General features: G+C 35.2%; 1 protein-coding gene across 2 annotated transcripts in view; it reads right to left on the bottom strand.

Annotated features, from left to right (window-relative positions):
- Positions 1-20,511, bottom strand: part of LOC144438652 (sodium channel and clathrin linker 1-like) — a 76,917-nt gene that overhangs the window by 22,427 nt on the left and 33,979 nt on the right. For both annotated transcript variants that reach the window (XM_078127794.1, XM_078127795.1), the window contains exons 13-19: positions 19,133-19,231; positions 18,317-18,388; positions 13,583-13,657; positions 8,388-8,530; positions 5,549-5,741; positions 4,853-4,989; positions 3,360-3,419 (exon numbers count right to left, since the gene is read on the bottom strand). In XM_078127794.1, the coding sequence (XP_077983920.1) occupies positions 3,360-3,419; positions 4,853-4,989; positions 5,549-5,741; positions 8,388-8,530; positions 13,583-13,657; positions 18,317-18,388; positions 19,133-19,231 (779 nt within the window). The remainder of the gene's footprint in view (positions 1-3,359; positions 3,420-4,852; positions 4,990-5,548; positions 5,742-8,387; positions 8,531-13,582; positions 13,658-18,316; positions 18,389-19,132; positions 19,232-20,511) is intronic.

Raw genomic sequence — 20,511 nt, 5'->3', positions numbered from 1 at the left:
ACAACCTATAGTACAATCTCTGCCATCAATTCTAAAGGACACCACTCATCACCTACAAGATCTCCAAAATACCACTTTACTCGATGACCCTAAGCTTGTTACTATGGATGTAATTTCACTATATACTATTATCCCCAACAACTATGGCATCCAGACAGTGAAAGACGCAATACAAGAGCATACCACATCAAATCCTGACTTCATAATAGATATGCTGGAATTCATTTTAAATAAGAATTATATCCAGTTCAACGGCAACTACTACCTCAAGATACACAGCACTGCCATGGGAAGCAAAGTTGCCCCATCATATGCTAACATCGCTATGGGAAAACTAGAGAAAACTATTCAAGCCAACTACCCGTTTCAACCACACAATTAGAAAAGATTCATTGATGATATTGGGTACATTTGGTCTCACATTATTCAACAACTTATGGCATTTTATGATTATTGCAATTCAATCCATCCTACCCTGAAATGGCTTCTAGTGATCAGTATATTTGTATGCATGGCTTCTAGTATCTAATGTTACTATAAACACTGTCATTTCTATAATTGGTTTGTTGATTTTATTGATGAAGTCAGTTGTATCTTTGATATAAAAGTTGGTTACAATGGCCTCTAACAATCAGTATGAGCAATGCACTCCTTACTTCTACATCTCAAATATTATGTGTTGATACTTTCAAGATTTTGTCTACAATACACAATAGGCCAAGAAGAAGAAAAAAACTGTTTCTGGTCAGAACAGTTTGTCTAAAATGTTCTTGATTTTTTAATTCTCAACAAACATGTCACTTAATCTACTATTTATGGCAGTTACTGTTCTTTTTATTTTACTTTAGAGCAAGTGTGTACCGGTGTGTAGGGCAGATGGGCTCATAATTGGCTCTGCATGCAGTTGTCTTCACTGAAGGGAGGTTTATGCATGGGCTGGACAAACACACACAAAAAGATTGACTCGGGGGTACTTAAGTGATACGTGTGCTGACCAGAAATAATTGTTTCTTTTCTGGGAGCCATAGATATAAAACAGTATTCATTGAATCCTACTGTTCTTCATTTGTTGTTGACACAGACAATATATGAATCTGTCTATCATGTGACACAGACAATATATGAATCTGTCTATCAATCATGTGACACAGACAATATATGAATCAGTCTATCAATCATGTGACACAGACAATATATGAATCTGTCTATCAATCATGTCACACAGACAATATATGAATCTGTCTATCAATCATGTGACACAGACAATATATGAATCTGTCTATTAATCATGTGACACAGATAGTATATGAATCTGTCTATCAATCATGTGACACAGACAATATATGAATCTGTCTATCAATCATGTGACACAGACAATATATGAATCTGTCTATCAATCATGTGACACAGACAATATATGAATCTGTCTATCAATCATGTGACGCAGACAATATATGAACCTGTCTATCAATCATGTGACACAGACAATATATGAACCTGTCTATCAATCATGTGACACAGACAATATATGAATCTGTCTATCAATCATGTGACACAGACAAAATATGAATCTGTCTCAATCATGTGACACAGACAATATATGAATCTGTCTATCAATCATGTGATTCAGACAATATATGAATCTGTCTATCAATCATGTGATTCAGACAATATATGAATCTGTCTATCAATCATGTGATTCAGACAATATATGAATCTGTCTATCAATCATGTGATTCAGACTTGGACTTTGATGAAGAAAGCAGTGCAGGGTGGAGGAGGAAAGGACTGTACACTCTTTGAGATTGCAGATATTGTTAAATGAACCATTCATTCATAGTATCACCAATCTTTCTATATTTGTATTTACCCAATGGCTGGCACAGTGAAAGAGGGTGCCCAGTCAAACATAACCAAGCGTTATTTTGAAGTATATTTTCAATAGAGTCTGAGCTGACAAATCTGTCAAATTTTCTTGGCTTCACAGTAAGATAGATATGTGTCGGCATGAATAGCAGGCCACACAAACAGAATTAGATTCTATTTTGATGAAATAAATAAGAATACTAATCATAACTCCTCTTTGTTCTTTCTATTATTTCATTACAGCATAAGACAACACACACACACACACACACACACACACACACACACACACACACACACACACACACACACACATACACAAACACACACACAAACACACACACAAACACACACACACACACATACACACACAGTGACACACAAACACACACAAACACACACACATACATACACACACACATACACACACACAGACACATACACACACAGAAACACACACAGAAACACACACACACACAAACAAACACACACACACACACACACACACACACACACACACACACACACACACACAAACACACATACACACATACACACACAGTGTAAATAAGCTCTGGTACATAATAATGTAATAATAGAGAGTTTCAGCTACACGTTCAACGTGTACGCGCACGTGTGACATAGGAAATTTTGTGCTACTACGTCGCAATTTTGACCTACTTCTCTGTGTACTGACACATTTCGCAGGCATTTTGAACGTGGCGACGGCTGTTTATATGTATGTAAACAACGTGAAATTTCTTTTAAATGTTTTTGTAAAATCATCACTAATATAATAAAAAATGTTGATGCTTTTAGCAAGGTTGACCCTTCACAACATAATACACCTCAGTAATTTTGTTTTCCTTGATAAAATATTTAAAATGCAGCCTTGAATCTGTGGCTGCCTTCACGTAACTGATTTTGCACAGAAATCACGATGTATGATGATGACTGTCACTGCAATCGTCAAGATACTACAGGGTGATTTTATTGTCAAAATACGAGATTATTCAAGTAATATATCTGCTTAATTATTTGTCTTGTCATAATGTCGAGCCATACGGTTATTGTCATTGCGCTATTTATGTCATATAACCAAAACATTAATGTAATATTTAGGCTAACCATTATTTAACCATCTATTATATTACAGTACATGTATGTCTGAAGCGCCTCCACGTAAACAGCTAGCCAAAGCAAAATTAGGTCACAGCTGGTACGCGAACGTGAACGTGAGTGAGTTGTGAGTTCGCATACACGCTGAACGTGTAGCCGAAACTCTCTAATATCACTAGAATACACACACACACAAATAATGACTGGTAAGTATGGAATTTGTCATTCTGATGAAGATCGTCGACCAAGACAGATTATGAAAGTTCAATGCTAAAAAAACTTTGAACTGTTTGATGTGTGTGTTATAACCTTTGTAAATCAGTCACTGTGATTGATTTACATATTAAATACAATATTTATAAGAGCTGTTTTACCTGAGTTCAAGGATCTTGCCTTCATACTTTTCAGTGATTGTCTTTGTTTCTTCTCTCCATCTGAAAATAAAGTATTGTAAATATTCAGAATGGAATACACTCTTTCTTCCACTAACATTTCCACATCACTTTTTTTTTTATAGAAAATCACAGAAAGGATGGTGAAATACACCATACACTTCTACAAACATAGGTGCAGACACTTCAATGATTTCTTAATAAATTTCGTTATTTTGCCTGAATTGACCTTCTTGGTACATGTTTAAATTTGTTAGCCTGATCGTAGAGGAGGCGATCAGGCAGGCTAAAAAATGTAAACATGTACCATGAAGGTCAATTCAGGCAAAATAATAACGAAGGTAAAATAGCAATGAACGATTAGCCAACATCTACATCGGATTTTAATCAGATTGGAAGCTGTTGTCAGATTTGTAATTTTCTAATCGTTCTTTTGTCCAGCAACAGACACCAGTAAGGTAAAGAAAGATGTTTATCATGTCTACATCGGGTATATTTTGAAGGTCCTCCGTCCAACTTTCAATGTTTCCGCTGTCGATTAGTTCTATCTTTTGATGCCCGACATCCACTATTTGTTTCCTCTTCCGTTCTCTCAGAAAATTATCATTTTCTAGTGTTTCAAGACCAAGGTTGACAGCATTTCTGGCGATATCTAGTAGATTTAGAAGTAGTAATTTTCCACTCTTTTATGAATGCACAGAGTTCTTTTACGCCCATTTTGTTGACAGCTTCATACATCGCCATACTATTAGATGCCATGACGAAAATTCTGGCCCTCACTTTGTCAGATATGGTGCGCCCTCTCGCGATACTTTCCTGCGAAACAACCGGAAGTTCGATAACCGGCATACGCCATATTGGCTCAGTAGTTTTGGAGAAGATTTTAAAAACATGTTTACCAAAAATTCTACTTTTAGACCCAATCTGCTCACCAAATGACACCTACAATCCAAATTTCAGTTCAATTGATCATACAGTTTTAGAGGAGAAGATGAAAGTAGAAAAGTTGACGGACTAACAACAAAAACTTCCCTCCGATGATATGAGTGTTGACATTTGAATAGAGTTTCCGTACATTCAACTTCTTGAGCGACAATTACAAATTTCTGCTATTTGACCTCCAACTTGATGGAGAAGATCAAAGTTAAAGTCTCATTAGAAGGTTCACAATTGATAATGTGGTGGAGATACTAGTACTTGAATGCCGTCTGTATGTAAAACACGTTTGGAGGTACAAGACAAAATGTGCATTTTTACCACATATGGCCATAAAGATCAAGGTCAGAAATTAAGCAACATGCCTATGTACCCTATAGTGTTTCACATTTGAGCCAGGTTTGGTTGAAATTGAATCACTGATGTCTGAGATATGGCTGCTAATGGATGGACACATGGACTGACAGACAAATAGATAGATAGATAGATGGATGGGCTCTCCTTTGCCCAATGAGACTAGTAAAGAGAGTCAGCTATACCTGGCAGACATTCTTTGTTGTGATCCAAGTAATTGTTTTAATTCCACAGATGACTGTCTATGACTATCTTCAAGACCTTCTAACTTGGCTTCATACTGTTGACGAAGTAGATGCATTTCTTGCTCCATTGATGTCAACTGAAGAAACAAGTTACAAATAAAGATCAACAACAAAATATACTTGACAAACAAGAGGTTAAAACAGAATACAGTAATTCACTTACATTAAATCTAATGATCAAATAAGCATTCATTTTTATTTAATGTGTGTAGTGGTGTAACTTTATACTGTGTGTAGTGGTGTAACTTTATAATGTGTGTAGTGGTGTAACTTTATACTGTGTGTAGTGGTGTAACTTTATACTGTGTGTAGCTGTATGAAATGAGCAACAGCAGTCTGAGTAATGCCTTTGTAATTTAGACACATAATCACCTGGTAACGTAATAACTGGGAGTCCTGAAAATGAGTATTAGAAGCTTGACTACATAGGTCTTTCCATCAACTGAACCATTCCATAGCGAGTGTGATTATATGTCAACATATCACAGTACTAGTTTTAGTTGTTTCTATCACACAGATTAATAGATTACATTGTACATGTAATGTCAACATATCACAGTACTAGTTTTAGTTATTTCTGCTATAGCTTTTCTACAGTGATCTAGTCGTCATAGTAATATCCAACTAAGTTCTTACCTGCTTTTCAGACTGTCTCTGTGAAGCTTCTTTCTTCTTCTCAGCTTCCACCACCCTCATCTTACAATCATCAATTTCTTCAAGTAGTTGCAATCTCTCCTCAGAGATGTCCTCAGTTTCCTTAGACATGGATTCTAATCTGTTCTTTAGTTGATTGATAGAGTGTCCACTATGTGCCTTCTCCTCACTGTGACTGCCAAGTGACAAATTATTATAAATAATCACCATATTGCTAAATTTATGTTACATTTAGTACATATGAAGTGTTTTCCTACAATTTGAGAACCATGGCACAAAAGGGGTGTAAAACGTGAGTAAATTTGATCTATACTTTGTACTACAAATAATTATTGGTGGGAATCCCAATAACAGAAAGGATGAAACTGGAAAACATTATATGGACTTCCTTTGTTAATACCTTCCTTTGTTAATACCTTCCTTTGTTAATTCCTTCCTTTGTTAATTCCTTCCTTTGTTAATTCCTTCCTTTGTTAATTCCTTCCTTTGTTAATACCTTCCTAACACAATGGTAACACAAAACTGTGATTTCATTTACACAAATCAAAGGAAGACTACTAGGTCTCTGCTCACACTGTGTTAAACCGTTTCCTTTGCAGCATTACACATCTCAGCTAAACCACTAACATTATAACATAAGATTTCTAAATATGGTGTACAATAAACTGATTTTACGGTGTTGTGCTAAGAACAAGAGAGTGTTGTTTTGGCAAGTCACAGTCCCTTGAGGAAAACAGACATATACAGTATCATAACAAGTCACAAAGTGTTCACAATGAAAACCAGATTTAAACTGAATGTAACTTGTAAGGGCAAAACTAGATTTTTGGTCTTACATATTGTTGGAATGCAAAAGTCTTAGCTATAGGTATTATAGATGATGTAACCCTTCATTGGAATATTAATTATATGAAAGTATATGATTATGTACAACTACTACTTTGTTAAAATGTAAACTCAAAATTATGATATTTAGAAAATTACCAAATATACCTTTAAAACTGACAAATGACAAGTGTAATTTCTTTGTTTTAGTTGAACCCCCCCCCCCCTCCTCAAAATGAAATTTCTTGTTGTGAAATGGGAAAATGAACGATGTCAGTACAAAGAGTTTGCACATGCTCACAAACTCCTCAGACACCAGTACAGACTGTACATATTGTGCATCGAAACACAATAAACCTAATTGCAATTGAATGAATACATGTTTATCGTCAATGTATCTGTCTTTCTTTCCATTTGGCTTTAATTCTATCTCTGGTAACGTTAGGACATTAAAATATCACTGCCTGTCATTCTTCCATTGTATGAATTTTATTATGATCAATTAAAAATCCTTTCTGCAATTCTAACACATGCAAAACTAAATGGACTTGTGCCCCCCCCCCCCCCCACCCCACCATGAAAAATTATGTTTGTCAATTGTGTCGGTTTTTAATTGACATCAGTATTATATCATAGTTCCAATCAACGATTTTAGTCTAGCGTTGCCATCGTCTCAACGATTTTAGTCTAGCATTGCCATCGTCTCAACGATTTTAGTCTAGCGTTGCCATCGTCTCAACGATTTTAGTCTAGCGTTGCCATCGTCTCAACGATTTTAGTCTAGCGTTGCCACCGTCTCAACGATTTTAGTCTAGCATTGCCATCATCTCACAAATGTACAATGTACCATCAAATCATTGATGCCTGCTTGTGCATACATAACCCACGGCAGCGTGTCTAGTAATTTCATTGCATTCTGATGGATTTGAACATCGTACAGGGATTTTTTTTAAAACTCAATTGAAATGTTGACCCACTAGTCCCAAAGGGAGATCTAAATATATAGTATATGTATACTCACCAAATATTTCAGATTTGGTTTGATCGAAACGCTCAGCTCTATGCAAATTACCCTTATTAACATGAACAGATCTCGCTGAAAAGATTATCATCAGTTCTAGCCATTACCCCTAACATTATATGTACTAAATTTCATTATAATTGAGCCAGCCGTTTTTAAGATAATGATGACACAGACACTGCTGAGGGCAGCCTTCTGATTTCTCTTAAAATTCATATACTAGTAATTACATTAGTTTAAATTGTGATTTGAAAGTCAGACAGATATTATGACCTAACTTTTTTTGATCTTTCAATCTATATCTTATCGTTATCAATGTGCCAAGCAAATTACACATGAATCTAATTAACAATCAACAAGATATTGCTTAATTAGTCCATTTCATTGATATGCAAATTACCCTTATTAACATGAACAGATCTCGCTGAAAAGATTATCATGGGTTCTAGCCATTACCCCTAACATTATATGTACTAAATTTCATTATAATTGAGCCAGCCGTTTTTAAGAAAATGATGACACAGACACAGACACACGACACACACACACACACACACAGATGGATGGATGGACAGACAGAGACACCCAGACATACATCACCATTTTAATACTCCTTACGGGAGGTAAAAATGGGCCAAAACAAATAAGATGTTAATGTTAAATGCCTGTATTTTGTTAGTGATGTAACCTATTTGACATCATGTAACTAATTACAATACCTTCATATGGTGCAAACCTTTAAACATTACAAAATAATTAACAACATGAAAAAAGAAGATGACAACTCAACATGTAATGTTGTAAAACCAAACTTTATTCACACATAATCTTTGACCCATAACATTTCAGGACAACAAGATTTATCTGGTCCCATGTGAAATTAGGAAAATGATATTCATCTAGTCCCCCAGGACAGTACCTAACAGTACTAGTAATTAGAAAGTAAATATAGAAGTAAACAGCTTGACATCTTACCTTAGATCCATGGCTCTTATCTTCTTTTCTAGAGATTGAACTCTCATCACACTTTCATCTTTTGCCCTCTCTGCATTTATCAATCTAGTCTGTAGATCTTGGTATGCATTGCTTCCCGCCTGACTAAGTCCTTCCCTGAACACCTGTGATATAACCAAACCAACCAATTAACTACAGACACAAACACTGACAAATAAACACAGACAGACAGACAGACAGACAGACAGACAGACAAATTGACAGAAACACAGACAGACAGACAGACAGACAGACAGACAGGCAGACATACAGACAGACAGACAGACAGACAGACAGAGATAGACAGACAGACAGACAGACAGACAGACAGACAGACAGACAGACAAATTGACAGAAACACAGACAGACAGACAGACAGACAGACAGACAGACAGGCAGACAGACAGACATACAGACAGACAGACAGACAGACAGACAGACAGACAGACAGACGGACAAACATTCCTTAACCCTCTGCATTATGTGGATATCAGTGCCTGTTTGGCTAATAAAATATATTACTACACTGGATATATGTACATGTATATAGCATTTTCACTAGGCTTTGCTAAAATCAAAAAATAACACCAATGGCACTGTAGCATGTTTATGCATGCATCATTTGTTAATAATATTTATACACACCATAATTTTACTGTTGGTATGGGCGCTGAGTATCTTATGACAAATGTCTATTTTCTGAAGCTTTATCCATTTGCCTACCCATCCATGTTGTTATTTTTGCAATATACATCCCCATTTCACTATTGCTATGGATGTGATCTTAATGCTAGTATATGTATGTCCATATTTGGAATGTCTCTCCACTTGTCTATTACTCTCTGTTGTTATTTTTGTCATGGTCTTGTTGCTAGGCATACTTGCATACATTTTTTGAATCTTTTTTCACTTGCCTATCCATTCAGTTAGTTTTCACCGTTGAAATATACATCATCATTTGGCTGTTGCTATGGGTGTAGTCTTGTTGCTAGGCATACCTGAATACATTTTTACATGTTTATTCACTTGCCTATCCTTCCCTGTTGTTATCTTTGTGATATACCCGGTACAATGTATATTGTCATTTGACAGTTGCTAGGGGCATGGTTAAGGTTGCTAGAACCAGTTGAGTCAAAATGTTTTGAACAATATCATTCTGCAGAATAACACTTCCAGAAACTGCCGCACCAAGTTTCAGTCCCATTCACCATGTAGTTTTTGAGATATATCAAAATTGAGATTTTAGACGTAATATGCATATCACTGATAGGATCATCATGTTTTTAGTACACCTTCATCTACACATCCCCAGATGTATCCTTATTAACTCTCAGCCCAATCTGCTTAATAGTACTTTTGGAATTAAAGATTTTTGACCAGAAAGACACAATTTTAGACCTAATTTGCATATGATGTCATGAACAATTCTTAATCTACACACTCGTAACAACGTTCCCACCAAAAATCACATTTTTTACCCAAATCACACACCTGTGCTGTGATCATTTTACTTTGAACAATATCCCAACTAGACACCAAAAGTAATATCCCCATCAAATGCCAAGGCAATCAGTCTGGCAGTTTTTAACTTTAACAGAGACAAATAGGCAGATAGACAAGCACTGAGAGAGACAGACAAACAAACAGACAGACAGAGAAAGAGAGACTGACAGACAGAGTTTTAAAACATCCGACATAGCTTTGGACATAGCTATAGACGGGTTCACTATTTAAACATGTTGAGATTCATCGCACACAAATATAATTATATATAATCTTCCGTGCTACGTCATTGAGGACGAATGATTCCCCTTATGTCGGCTGTATCCCTCCAGGCCGATAGGCGAGTAGGGATACAGACACAGGGGAATCGTGAGTCTGAGATGATGTAGCACGAATGAGAAATACTGGGAGATTATTTATTTATTATATACATACACCCACTATTTTTTTCTATTATAATGACAATTTTAAACTAAAATATTCCAAAACTTACGCTGAATGTGCATTAATTTTATGATGTGGCTACAGCGCTCAGCTGTTATGTTCATTCAGATTTCAGAATGTAGACGCCATTGCGACAGCTGCCATCGCTACTACTACTAACATATATGTTGAGATCAGTAACATTACACCACAGGCTTTCAGGTAGGGAACATTTTGCCAATGATAGGATGTTTGTCAAGAGCAGTGATTAATTCTTTGATAAAATATAGACACTTTCACCAGAAGAAATGAGACATATCGAGAGACTGGCTAACCAACGGATGCCTACTAGTACTACACTGGTTATGCATAGAACTCGGCTCAGAGTCATACGCTAAAAACATCAACAATTGCAAGTTAAAATGTCGAAAACATTGTGAAATTTTCAAAAACACATCGTCAAAAGACGTTAAAAATTCTATCAATAGTTGAATTTAACGGACAACAATTTCACCGCGTTGCGCAACTATCACAACTTTTTTACGATGTTAATGTTAGCATGTCTACGTATGTTAGTCGTTAGTGGGCTGTACGAAAGGCGATAGATGTGTCCAAAAGAGGTGTATTTGTTCACTGTTTATACTGATGATGATGATGATGATGATGGTCGATGATCCATGAATAGCATGGGAACCATATTTTCAAACAACATCAACATTGTAACTGTACAGGTTGATGATTTTACAAATAATTCAAAGTAGTTCCGACCATATTACTATAGTGTGATGTCAAAGTATAGTAATATGAAATGTATGGATTTCATATTACTATACTTTGACGTCACACCCTGGCAATATGAGGGTCTATGTATATAATAAACAACACTACACTCTATTACGTATGTAACGGCATGTGATTTCTTCAATGAAAGATAACGAAGTGGGTGATGAGCCTACCCAGCCTATTCTATAATTGAGCGTGATTGAACCACATATTTTTTTTACTAGGCCTTATGTGACAAATTTTGGGTACATATTTTCTGAAGGAGGTGACTGCTTGTTGTGTCATGGGTGTAAGAACAATAAATTGATTGAAATGTATAGAAATATCCTATCATATATAAAAAATAAATGAATAGATGTATGTGTTCATTTTTTTAAACCACTATTCATAATGTAACAAGCCTTGGCAGTTGCCGATAATTTGTTACCGACAAATTTTGAAAGTCACACTGGCAAGTAATTTATATGTTGCACTGTAGACTAAATATCCTGACTGACATACTGTGGACTGATGTACTGACTCCAAACATATGATATGACGACACAATGTTGTTGACGTTAATTTGATCGACACTTCCTTAAGATAACAATGGACGACCGTTCACATGAGAAGCACAAATTTGATAAGTTGTTGTACATGATGACTATGTCGGCAAGCCTTTGATTTCGACACAATTTTGCCATTTTCTGTTTTTTCATTGGCTAATCCCGTTTCCCATGACATTGGTGATTTTAAAGATTTTAGTTCAACGTCTCTCCACAAATCGTGATGGTTTGACAAAGTACAGCCAATGGCCTACACAATGGAGAACCACCAGTTTCAGTATGAGTAAAAGGCAAATAACTCATTTCTTTTCAGGCTAGTATTAGTAAGCCATGTACGAGTGATGGGAATGATGAACAACCTGCTAATCGTAACAAGACAGCAAGCAAATGGTATCTTCTAAAATACTTCCCACGGTAGCCCTTTCGTTGTTATGGCAGCAAATTTGCACTTTATTCGCTAGCAAATCGTATGTGATCTGTGCACTTGTGACTATGTGCATTTCTGTTACTGCACATGTAACAATATCAGTATGTTTCAAATCTTGTATCGTCTTTACTTTTATTTGAATAATAGTTGAGTTAATTTTTAGAGGAATTAGTGTGGTGTAGACATTCACTGGCAGAAAAAAGTCAAAAATAATTGTGTACACAAAGTTCACGCAATACTTCCAAACACGACACTGCTGAAATGACACAATACTATGTTCAATTTCACTTGCACATCAGTCATCTGCTATGAAATATTTGAGTAAACCAAACACAAAACAATCCTACCGAACACTAATTGTACATCATATGGTGATGTTTAGAACTAGCTACATTTATTTGTAGATTAATTATGTGAGTCCATCTGACTTGCACGTGTAAAGCAAGATGGGTTCCCCCAGTCACCCCATTACTTTTCGAGCACATCCACATTCAGTCTCGCTGAAAAACTTCAATATCATAAAGTTAAAACTCAAGAACAGGTAGATAAAATCTAGACGTCAACAGCAACTTTTAAACAAACAACATTTACTGTGAATATTATCATGCCGTAGGGTTCCGTCGCTACAGAAATTTGACTTCACCAAGGCATAATGTTTTACTTGTCTGTGGTTGCAACACTTCGAACTCGGTACTCTGAAGGATTATCACATCGTCAAGACTATATTACGCAATGACAATGCGCTCCCGATGGAAGTACAAGTCTAGTCAGTGCTGTCATACAGTGTATTTCTGTTGTAGTTAGAATAAGGAGAGTCTATTGGCAGAGAAATATTTTCCCATGTGGTAACAAGATAGCAGACATCTTCGACCATGGGTTCGTGATAGCTGCAAATATGGGCCTTCATCAGCTTTTACTCTCCCTTTAGTATGACCATGGATGTATTAGTGAGATCACTAATAAACACTAATAGTAATACATCCATGGTACGACATACAATAGTTTTCTTGTACCAGATACTCGACACGTGGTAAAGTCATTTTATAGAAACCTCCTTGCATTGGAGGGCTTTGATACGAATGATTGGAATCTGTAAAACAAGTCCCAAAATGCAAGCGAGAACAGTTCATTGTCGAAGTTGAACCCCTTTTCTTCTATGTTATAAACTTTTGTTATTGTGTAATGGTAATTAGTAGGATAAGCTGTTAGCATGTCACCGATATGTGTGAAAAGCCTAGATAGGGAATGTTTATATTTTGGTGATGTTCAACCACAAGTTCTCCATCTCCACAAGATACAGCCAGTCATATGCAAAATAGGGTGCCAGTCACCGGGAGTTCTGCGTTTAATCTACTAGATCAGTGTTAATCAGTGTTGTATATTTTCAGCAAACCACTCAGTAAAATCATAAGACCCTACAGTAAAACAGCTTATAAACTCAGTTTGTATCGCTTCAAACTCATGAAATACATTAGAATGATTGGAATTCATCTCACCTTCTCTAGTTCCTGTTCTACTGATCTTTTCTCTCTGATGGCTCTTTCCATCTGGGCCTGTTTTTCAGCATTTTCCTGCAAATAATTTTTCAAATTCATGTAACATACGTAAGTAAAAAAGCACAAGACAGCACACTCACATGATAAAGATACAGTAGTGCTTACATGACATGATAAATTCCCATTTTTTGAGTTTTTGCTATGAGAAAGAAGTATTCATATTCCTCACATCTCCCCCCCCCCCCCAATAAACAGTAGTAGGCCAGTATGTGATCATTTTAGTAGGGCTGGGGATCACATACGAAGACATAGTTTATATTGTTTACAAAATTAAAGTCATTCTCCATTTAAGGAATGAGGAGTACTTTTTAGTAGATCAAAGAATCTTAAATCACTATCAGATATACACTAAAATGCCTTCTATAAGGGCAAAGTCTTCAGATTTTAGCTCTTACACACAATAATTGTTTGAATGCAACAGAACATATGCGATTAGTTATGTTTGAAGTATGTACCAAATTTAATTGAATATGAAGTATGCATTTTGATCATATTATAACCTAGTTACTGAAAATCATTATTTATGCAAATGAGTCATTAAAAGTAAAAACTGCATCACACAACTTTTCAGAAGCTGTGCATTTTGTTATGGTTGATGTACATGTGTATGTACTAAATTATATCGAATTTGAAACAAGCATTCTTGAGATTTAGCCTAATTACTGAATTCCATTAATTATGCAAATGACTGCTTAAAACTAAAAGCTACATCAACAAGTTTTTCAGGACGTGTACCCAATTATATTCACTTTGAAATGTGCATTCTTAAGATATACCAGTAGCCTAATTACTTAACATCACTAATTATGCAAATGAGTCATTAAAACTACAAGGTATATATATTTATCAAACTTTATATGACACATGCACACTGAGTCTTTGCTATCATCAATGTATGTACCAAATTATATTGACTTTGAAGCATGCATTCTTAAGATATAGCCTAACCGAAACCATTAATCATGCAAATCCTTCATTAAAATTCATGGATGTTTACCAAAACCTGATCAGTTCTAGCCATTACCCTAAGGAACATGTGCACCAAATTTGGTTTGAATTGAGTCACACATTTTTTAGAAACTGATGACAGACAGACACACACACACACAGTCATCCCTAAATTATAACCTTCCCTTACAGAAGGTAAAAAAAAAACTTGCCATTTGAAAGTTGGCTTGTGTTCCTTTTAAAACCATCAATAAATCTATATTGCCACTGCCTTGTTTTCAAGGAAATTCTCAATATATTATTTTCCCAGCGTTACAAAAGTGTTCAGTATTTCAGTAAGAATAAATTCTTAGTTTGACATTAATTTGTTCTGTATTTTAGAAAATTGCATGGTAACCTTTATTTTCTTCTAGACTTTAACGAGATACATTCATGCATCTATCAGGCTCCTATGCAGGGCTACCATACAAATGTCGACTTCCACAACCTCCGGTCTAGAGAAATTAATAGCCAAAGGGTAAAGCGTTCTAATTCATATCATATAGATATATGCTGTACTATGTCTTAAAATGATCAATATTACTGATTTGTGACATTTACAAAGACTAACATCAATACCAAGCCTGCAGGGATATATCATATAATCTTAGAATTGATTCTTACTAATATACATGAAATGTTTTTATTATCTTTTGTTGAAGTACAGTGTGTGACATTTACAAAGACTAACATCAATACCAAGCCTGCAGGGATATATCATATAATCTTAGAATCGATTCTTACTAATATACATGAAATGTTTTTATTATCTTTTGTTGAAGTACAGTGTGTGACATTTACAAAGACTAACATCAATACCAAGCCTGCAGGGATATATCATATAATCTTAGAATCGATTCTTACTAGTATACATGAAATATTTTTTATCATCTTTTGTTGAAGTACAGTGTGTGACACTTCAACAAGACTCAATTTACATCAGATATTTGAAGATTAACAAGCTCCATTGTTTTTTTGGTCTTTTTTGTTTTTTTAAATATGTGTAGAGTGGTTCTACTGTTCAGCTCTTTCACTATGCACTTTTGTTTTAGCAAAGTAATAAAGTGGTTAGTGGTTTCATATGGTGACTCACACACTATAGAATACATTTCACACAGAAAGTAGGTAAAATAGTGTACTTTTATATTATAGTAACCGTTTTACAGAACATTCTATTTTTACCCCTAATTTGCATATTAATAACCCAATCAACCTGTCTTGAACAAACTTATATCTGCTAATCCCGACACCTACACAGAAATTTCAATTCAATTGGCCCAGTAGTTTTTGAGAAGATTTTAAAGCATTTTTACCAAAAATTCTATTTTTAGAGCTAATTTGTATGTTAGTGACCCAGTCAATTTATCTTGAACAAACTTCTATCTACTCATCCCAAGACACATACACACACAACAGATTTCAACTGAATTGGACAAGTAATTTTGGAGATTTTTGAAGCATTTTTACCAAAAATTCTATTTTTAGACCTAATTTGCATGTTAATGACCCAGTCAATTTGTCTTGAACAAACTTCTATCTACTCATCCCAAGACACATACACACACAACAGATTTCAACTTAATTGGACAAGTAATTTTGGAGAAGATTTTTGAAGCATTTTTACCAAAAATTCTATTTTTAGACCTTATTTGTATAAAAATACAACAAATGAACTTGTCTTGAACAAACTTATATCTGCTCATTAAAATGACACCTACACACCAAATTTCAGGTCAATTGGCCATGCAGTTTTAGAGGGGAAGATTAAAGTAGAAAAGAGAGACAAGACAGACGTACTAGACAGATGACAGAGAGAATCAACCTAACCCTTACAGCTCCACACAGCTTTTACTGACAGCAGAGCAAAAAATAGTGCCAATGGCGTTGTAGCACAACTGTAAAATATTTGATATTCAAAAAAAAAGTTTATCCAAATGCCAATCCATATTTGTTACCCATGCAATATGCACTATTATTTGATTGTTACTATGGGTGTGGTTTTGTTGCTAGGCATATTTGTAAACATTTGTGAATATTTATTCACTTGTGCTTTGCCTGTCCAACAAAGTCATTATCTTTGTAAATTATACACGCATTTGGCTGTTTCTATTGGCGTGGTCTTGTTGCTAAGCATATTTATACACTTTTTTTGAATGTTTATTCATTTGCCTACCCACTCCTGTGGTTACTTTTGCAGTATGAAACGCCATTTGGCTGTTGCTATGGACATGGTCCTGTTGCTAGACATATTTGCATACTATATTTGAATGCTTATTCATTTGCCTACCCATTTCTGTTCTTACTTTTGCAATATGCAACGCCAATTGCTTGTCATTATGGGCGTGGTCTTGTTGCTAGGCAGATATGTATATTTGTCCTTGAACAGTATCCTAACTAGAGACTGAAATCAACATCCCTACCAAATTCACTTTAAGTCACTCACAGATAGACAGTTAGACAGATGGACAGATAGACAGTTAGACAGATGGACGAACAAGACACTTTGTCAGATATGTGTATGAACCTGAGTGTGCAATCCCAATCTTGAACTGTTAACACTGTCACTACGTCCATTTTATTTGCCTCGTGAGTTCCTGAATATTGTATAAGTGTTTTGGACAAGATCGACTTTGAACTTTTTATTTGCACATTTCTAACCCATCAAAAACAACTTACCATTTCTAATGTCTAACCTATCTAGTCAAACAAAAACAACTTACCATTTCTGTCAAATCTATCTAGTCAAACAAAAACAACTTACCATTTCTGTCTAACCTATCTAGTCAAACACAAACAACTTACCATTTCTGTCTAACCTATCTAGTCAAACAAAAACAACTTACCATTTCTGTCTAATCTATCTAGTCAAACAAAAACAACCTACCATTTCTGTCTAACCTATCTAGTCAAACAAAAACAACTTACCATTTCTGTCTAACCTATCTAGTCAAACAAAAACAACCTACCATTTCTGTCTAACCTATCTAGTCAAACAAAAACAACTTACCATTTCTGTCTAATCTATCTAGTCAAACACAAACAACTTACCATTTCCAATGTCTAACCTATCTAGTCAAACAAAAACAACTTACCATTTCTAATGTCTAACCTATCTAGTCAAACAAAAACAACTTACCATTTCTAATGTCTAACCTATCTAGTCAAACACAAACAACCTACCATTTATGTCTAACCTATCTAGTCAAACAAAAACAACCTACCATTTCTGTCTAATCTATCTAGTCAAACAAAAACAACTTACCATTTCTGTCTAACCTATCTAGTCAAACACAAACAACCTACCATTTATGTCTAACCTATCTAGTCAAACACAAACAACCTACCATTTCTGTCTAATCTATCTAGTCAAACAAAAACAACCTACCATTTCTGTCTAATCTATCTCTTCAAACAAAAACAACTTACCATTTCTGTCTAATCTATCTAGTCAAACACAAACAACTTACCATTTCTAATGTCTAACCTATCTAGTCAAACACAAACAACTTACCATTTCTAATGTCTAACCTATCTAGTCAAACAAAAACAACTTACCATTTCCAATGTCTAATCTATCTCTTCAAACAAAAACAACTTACCATTTCCAATGTCTAACCTATCTAGTCAAACAAAAACAACTTACCATTTCCAATGTCTAACCCATCTCTTCAAACAAAAACAACTTACCATTTCTAATGCATGTATTTCATCCATCAACTTAGCTATGTTGTTATTGTATTGCTTCCTTACATTTTCAACCTAATGAAATAAAACACAGTATTACATTGGATGGAATTGATTATCATAAAGTTTAAAGTTTATTTATTTTCTAAAGCAGCTTTTCTATTTATTAATATTCAAAAGCTCTGTACATACAATAAATTTAAAAGCATGGTAAAACAATATAATAAAGCTAAAAACAACAAATTGTTTAAATAAATCTATCTAAAGGATTGTCTATTTTTTTTCAAGTTTTAGCATCAAGCAGAGTTAAAGACTTGCAGCAGTTTTAGATTATCAAATTCTTATATATTCTCATTACTATTCTCGACCAGTGTTGATGACTTGGAGATAATTTTGTATGACACACACACACACACACACACACACACACACACACACACACACACACACACACACACACACACACACACACACATATACATACATACATACATACACACACACATACATACATACATACATACATACATACATACATACACACATACACACACATACATACATACATACATACATACACACACATACACACACATACACACACATACATACATACACACACACGTACACACACATACATACATACATACATACATATACACACACACATACATACACACACACATACTTACATACATACATACACATACACACACACATACATATACTTCACAAATTACAATAGTTTACAAATTACAATAGTTTACAAATTACAATAGTTCACAAATTACAAAGACTAAAATGTGACTTTATATTTACCTCTTGTTTTGTTCTGACTCCTGCTTCATTGATAAGTTTATTTAAGACATCTTGTAATCTTTGAAGCTCTGTAGATTTCTGTTGTTCTCTGATAACAGCCTGAAACAAATGTTGTAAATTTTGATATTAATTATCACGTATTTCTATGTAGTCAACTAAGTCCCTCTTGTTATTTCTAATTGCCAATTTGATGAAATCAAAGTCACACCCAATCACATTCATTTTAGTAACATCAGTATCAATCAACCACCAGACCCCAGGTGTTCTTTCCCTGGTCACTATAAACTGGTAACTAGATAATTTGTCACTGGTCTCTGAGGCCTCGTGTCAAAAACAATCAAGCAAGAACATGACTGCTGCAAGCTATTATACTATCTATTACATTACTTTATCATGCCCTCTACGGTACAAAATATACTAATAAAGAATGGTCGTCTCCTTAGGCCTTGATACAACAATATGTCTTGTTACAATCTTATTCAGACCTTTCTTGATATTAAGTGCCTTCACATCTTAATTTCTTTTTTTTTTCTGTATAAGTTTGGACTGTTTCAGTGATCTGTAGTTGTAATGATACTTGGTGACAGAATCTCAAACGTATTGGCCCTGCCCTGCTGTGACCTGTAGACATGTGTACACATACTATAAATGTTTCAGATCATGTCACAGAATGAGATATACATTCAGCAAGTAGATAGATCCAATCTGTCTAATTTCCTCTGTAGTACTTACAGACACATTCGCCACCTATGTTATGGTGCTAGGTATTGAAGTACGCAATGGAGTTCCAAAACCTTAGCAATGACAGTGGATTTATACAAACACAAATTGTGACGATGTGTGAAATTCCGATAAGTGATGTGGAACAAGAACATGAAAAATATTATGATCTAAGAAACATAGAAGTTTATTGTTCTGATAAATGGAATATAACTATCCAAACAAAATAACAAATACACCACACAATAAACAGTTGGCTATCTTGGGGGCTATTCAGCGCTAATCTACACTTGGGGAGATCACCAGCACTAGTTTACACCTGGAAAGATCACCAGAAGCCCTAGTTTCTACCTGGACAGTTCACCAGCACTGGTTTGCAACTGGACAGATCATCAACAATAATTTGCAACTGGACAGATCACCAGCACTGGTTTGCGACTGGGCAGATCATCAACAATAATTTGCAACTGGACAGATCACATGCACTAGTTTGCACCTGGGCAGATCACCAGCACTAGTTTGCAACTGGACAGATCACCAGCACTGGTTTGCGACTGGGCAGATCATCAACAATAATTTGCAACTGGACAGATCACATGCACTAGTTTCCACCTGGGCAGATCACCAGCACTAGTTTGCAACTGGACAGATCACCAGCA

Source organism: Glandiceps talaboti, chromosome 8 (assembly GCF_964340395.1).
Source record: "Glandiceps talaboti chromosome 8, keGlaTala1.1, whole genome shotgun sequence".
NCBI classification, from domain to species: Eukaryota; Metazoa; Hemichordata; class Enteropneusta; family Spengelidae; genus Glandiceps; species Glandiceps talaboti.
This window is presented reverse-complemented; position numbering and strand designations above follow the sequence as displayed.